The sequence below is a fragment of the Gavialis gangeticus genome, unplaced genomic scaffold (assembly GCF_001723915.1).
Source record: "Gavialis gangeticus isolate Ggan-Ray unplaced genomic scaffold, GavGan_comp1, whole genome shotgun sequence".
Taxonomy (NCBI): domain Eukaryota; kingdom Metazoa; phylum Chordata; order Crocodylia; family Gavialidae; genus Gavialis; species Gavialis gangeticus.
Window position 1 is genome coordinate 40536949 of NW_017729008.1, and position 4577 is coordinate 40541525.

The 4577-nt window shown below is 44.7% G+C and overlaps 1 protein-coding gene across 2 annotated transcripts in view; it reads left to right on the forward strand.

Annotated features, from left to right (window-relative positions):
- Positions 1-4577, forward strand: part of EXOC4 (exocyst complex component 4) — a 790055-nt gene that overhangs the window by 35536 nt on the left and 749942 nt on the right. For both annotated transcript variants that reach the window (XM_019509628.1, XM_019509629.1), the window contains exon 3: positions 2764-2958. In XM_019509628.1, coding sequence (XP_019365173.1) covers positions 2764-2958 — 195 coding nt within the window. The remainder of the gene's footprint in view (positions 1-2763; positions 2959-4577) is intronic.

Consider the following 4577-nt stretch of genomic DNA (forward strand, 5'->3'; position numbering starts at 1 on the left):
TGCGTTTGGTCCTTGGCCGCTTGTATTGCATTTCGGCTAATTACGCAAGATGTCTCAACCCCTGCGGGAACCAGTGCGTTCTCTCCCTTTTCTTGAGGCAGGAGTAGTTCCCTCAGCTGACGTCTCAGCTGGTTCATTTCCGCGACACTCCACCTCTGCCACTGTTCCCATCTCTGGTCCCATTCTGTTAGGAACGTTAACAGAGCCTCTTTATGTAGGGTCCCTGGTTCTTTCCCCGCAGGTCTCTTTTCCCCTGTCTTGCTCTCTTGCAGCCCTGATCTCAATTCCTCCCTTGAGTCCTCTGGGCCAAGCTCGCTGGGGACTTGCTCTGGCCCAAAATCTGTCCTCATCTCGGGCCAGGTGTTCCCCAACTGCGCCTCTACCACCTTCAGGGATTCTTTCAGCGCTTTTCTATCTGGACATTCTGTTTTACCTGCCCCCTTGTATTCTGCTGACTGGTTTTCAAGACCCTCCAGCTTGCCCCGGACTCTCTCAAGGGTCTGCATCTGTTCTTTTGGGCGTTCCTTTTCCTCCATTACAGTCTGCAGCTGAGCCTGCAGTTGCCTGGTCTCCTGCTGTCCTTCGAGGGGCAATGCTTGCTCCTAGACCGTCCTACAATCACCCATAACTCCTCGCCCTTTCTGCAACTGCTGGTTGGACTCCTGATCTGTTTCGACTGCCAGGTCGAAACAGATCAGGAGTCCAACAGAAACAGCAGTGTCTAGTTGTCTGCTATCTCCATGCTGATAGAAGGCAAGCTTGTCTTACAGACCTCGTACTGATTTGCGTAGAGGGTCTGTGTCAGATTGTGGCCTCGCATACCTGGATTTAACTCCGGTAACTTTACCAGTGTAGGTAACAGTGTGATGGAGAATGCCATGCCTTCTTCTTCAGCCCCATGTTTTCTTTCCTAAAAAAAAAAAAGATAGTTTTCACATTTCTGCTGTCTTTTTTTCAAATCTAGGTATATTTAATTGTGACGCAGGGCCAGGGGTTGGGCAAGATGACCTCTAGAGATCCATCCAGCCTGTATTTCTGTGATATTTTTTGGTTAAAAAAATAAATCTTTTTCTCCCCACCAACATTACTTGCACTAATCCAGAAAAACACCATCACCCATCTATTAACTTTAACAGGGATGAATAAACTGAGGATTCAGGCCTAACACAAAAGAGATTGATGCAGTTAGTGGTTTTGCTTTCAGCACAGCTTTAATTTCCAGGATCAGCGTTCTCCCCATCTTACTGCTGCTGTACACAAAACGTAACCCATGTAACGTTGTTAAGGATAATTCTTTGGGTTGGCAGTATGTTCCAGTTTAAGATATTCAACATGTAATATTTATGAAATTCAATTGGTGTCTGCTGTTCTAGCAAGTTATGGGACATCAGGTCATACCAGTTTCCCAAAGGGTAAAGTTATATTTAAATGAAACTGATTTCTGAACTCTCTAGAAGTTTGCCTTTTGGAAACTGGGCTTTAATGCACACATTTTCAGAGCGTTAGTCTTAAGTGCATGTATTGAAATGCGTTTTTAGTTCTGCCTACATTTTCACCCCCTGTGTCTTTTCTGTTATCAGTTGTCTTTCTTTGGGTCTATTTGTATGGTTGGGGATGTCTCCTGATTCATTCAATGGAGGCTAGAAGGAAAAAGTGGCAGCGGAGGTGTTGTTTTGAGTGAACTGTGTGCACTCCACTGCTTAAAAATAAATGCAAGGGTCTTGACACTGCAGTCTCACTGCTTATGCAATTCAATGAAGTTGGTTAGAGCTCTGCCTGGGAGATGGTTAGGGCCTACATATTCATAGTTTGTTGCAAAACCAAGTAGTTGATTTAAAAAGCTGTGTGAAGTTAAGTGGTGTTAATTGTTCACTGCTTGTAAGGCATGTATGTAATCATTTATTTGCTTCTGCTTTTGACATGCAAGACAAAGTCAGGTTGCATCGAGCTAAGCTCAGAAGCTAGAGTTGCGGGTAGAGTTGAAAAGGGTGGATGGAAGCAGTGAGCGTGGGACAAAGTGATTCGTGATTCCTTCCACTGGGGATGTGGTAGGAAAGCCAAAACTTTACTATGTTGATAGACAGCTTGAGATTTTAAAACTACACATGTGGCAGGCACGAGCTGTTTTTCTGAGTGTTATAGTGTCTCTGTGTACTGGAGATGCTGACTTGCATTTTATCCTAAGCACAGTCCTTTCTGGCACTCTCTTGTTAGTTGCACCATTAGGTAACCTCCATCTCCTGCAAGTAAATCTGTTGTAGCCCGTGCACTTAGGTATCCTCCTGTATTAGTTGCCACAACATGGAAACCCAGTAGTTAGCAAGGAGGAGGAGAGATGCCACAGAAGTTTAATAGGCAGACAGAAAATGTTTATAAAGGAACAAAATAGTAGCAATTTATTTGCTTTCACTAAACAATTCCCTTCCTGTTTCATGCCTAAATGCTGAATCAACGTTGGCAACAGCTGCAAGTAACTCTTTAGTCATGGTGTGAAGACAAACATGTGGAATCCCATTAAGCTTCTTCAGTAAAAAAACAAACTAATGGCACAAAAATATACATTGTGCCCCAGCAACCAATTTTGCTCTGGTTTCATTTGGGGGTAGCTACTGTTTATGGACTGTGATTCCTTTGGGTGAGTGGATAATAATAGGGGGCAGTTTAGTATGCTGGATGAGGTGAGTGAGGGGCATGCTGATCATGGGGCAGGCTCCAAAAGAAGGGACATGACATTGAACTGTTCTTCACCATGTTGTCTTGCAGGTGAAAGAGAACCTGCTGTCGTGCAAGATGCTGCTGCACTGCAAGCGGGATGAACTGCGCAAGTTGTGGATCGAGGGGATTGAGCACAAGCATGTCTTGAATTTGCTGGATGAGATTGAGAACATCAAGCAAGTGCCCCAGAAACTGGAACAGTGCATGGCCAGCAAGCACTACCTCAATGCGACAGACATGCTGGTAAGATGGTGTCCTTCTAAAAACAGAGCTAGATGGAGACCTGAGGAGGTCCAGCACCCTGCTTAGGGCAGGGTTACCTCTAGCTGAATTGTTCCTGACAAACGTATGGTATCATCTTCACTTAAAACTTCTAGTGATGAAAATTGCACTCCTGCCTCGCCAGGGAGTCTGTTCCAGTGCCTGACCACTGGTATCTAATCTAAATCTTGTTTGTTGCAGTTTTAAACTCATTACTTCTTGTCCAGTCCCTCTTCAGTACAGAACAATTGACAGTGATTCTCTTTATAACAACCTTTGTTTTTGTTTTTTTGTTGTATTTGAAGACTGTTACTTAACACTGATGGACAGTTGTCAGTTAGAGGCAGCTGGATCAGCAGTCTGTGTCTAGCTACATAGATCTTTATCTTAATTCCTAGTGCTTGCTCTTCTCCTGCAGTATTGTTTTTCTGTCTCACTTTTATGCTGTTCTTGTACTCTTCTTTTCTGACCTTTGTCTCATCAACCACTTAAGTTGAGAACAGCAAAGTAGTTTATTTCCCAACATCGACTCTAGGTCTCTAACCTCCCTTTCCCCACCTGTTGTTTCTTTTTGCAGGTACCTTCTCCCTTTCACCTCACTTGATACCATTGCTTCCCCCCATGCTCCTTAGCATTTTAATTCTCAGGCTGGGTTTTACCCTGCATTTGTGACCTTCATTCTTATTCGAATTGCTGAAGTTTCCACCTCTCTTTCTGTAAACATTTAATGGGTTTCCTTCCGGACCAACTCTGGTGCTCTTTTTGCAGTTGACTGTCCTCTTTCTTTGACCTTTTTGCAGAATCCTAGACAAGTAGGACTGGAAGGGCCCTCCAGAGGTCATCTAATCCAACCTCCTGCATGAGGCAGGACCATCCCTATCCAAACCATTCTATACAAATCCATTCGTGTTGACTGTAGTTGTGATGATAGGTTAGACAAGCACACCTACAAAACAAAATGCCCTCACCTGCTACAGGTAAGGCATGGGGGGAATGTGGTAGCCAATGCTTAGCTGCAGCAATGTTGTTAAAATGCACTTGAGAGATCTGGAGAAGAAGGCCATGCCCCCCACTACAGAGGAAATCAAAACCCCCCATAATGCTTACCAGTCTGACCATGGGGTAAAATTCTTTCCTGACCCCAGACATGGTGATAAGTCTTGCCCTGTGAAGAGGGGCAAGATCTTCTTGCCAGGAACTTCAGGGTTTAAGTCCCAGCAGGAGCATTGGCACATCTGTCAAAATCCCCAACCTTGGCTGCAGCCACCATCCTGAGCTTTTGAGGAACGTGAATAAAACCTCCCCAACATGTATAGCAGCAGATGGGGTGGAATTCCTCCTGGTCCCATGTGGCAGCCAGCAATGCTGAGAAGCATGGGGAAAAAATCTTATTAGGGCATAGACATAGCTCCTAGATCATCCCTGACCGGTGCTTGTCCAAACTCTTCTTGAACACCTCCGATGATGGATAGTCCACAACTTCACTATGCACTAGGGCTGTGCGAAACAGCACCATTTCGTTTCAACTTCTGTTTTGATGGGACAGTGTTTAGTTTTTGTTTTGAAGCCTCTGTTCTGTTCCCCCGTTATAGCCTACGGGT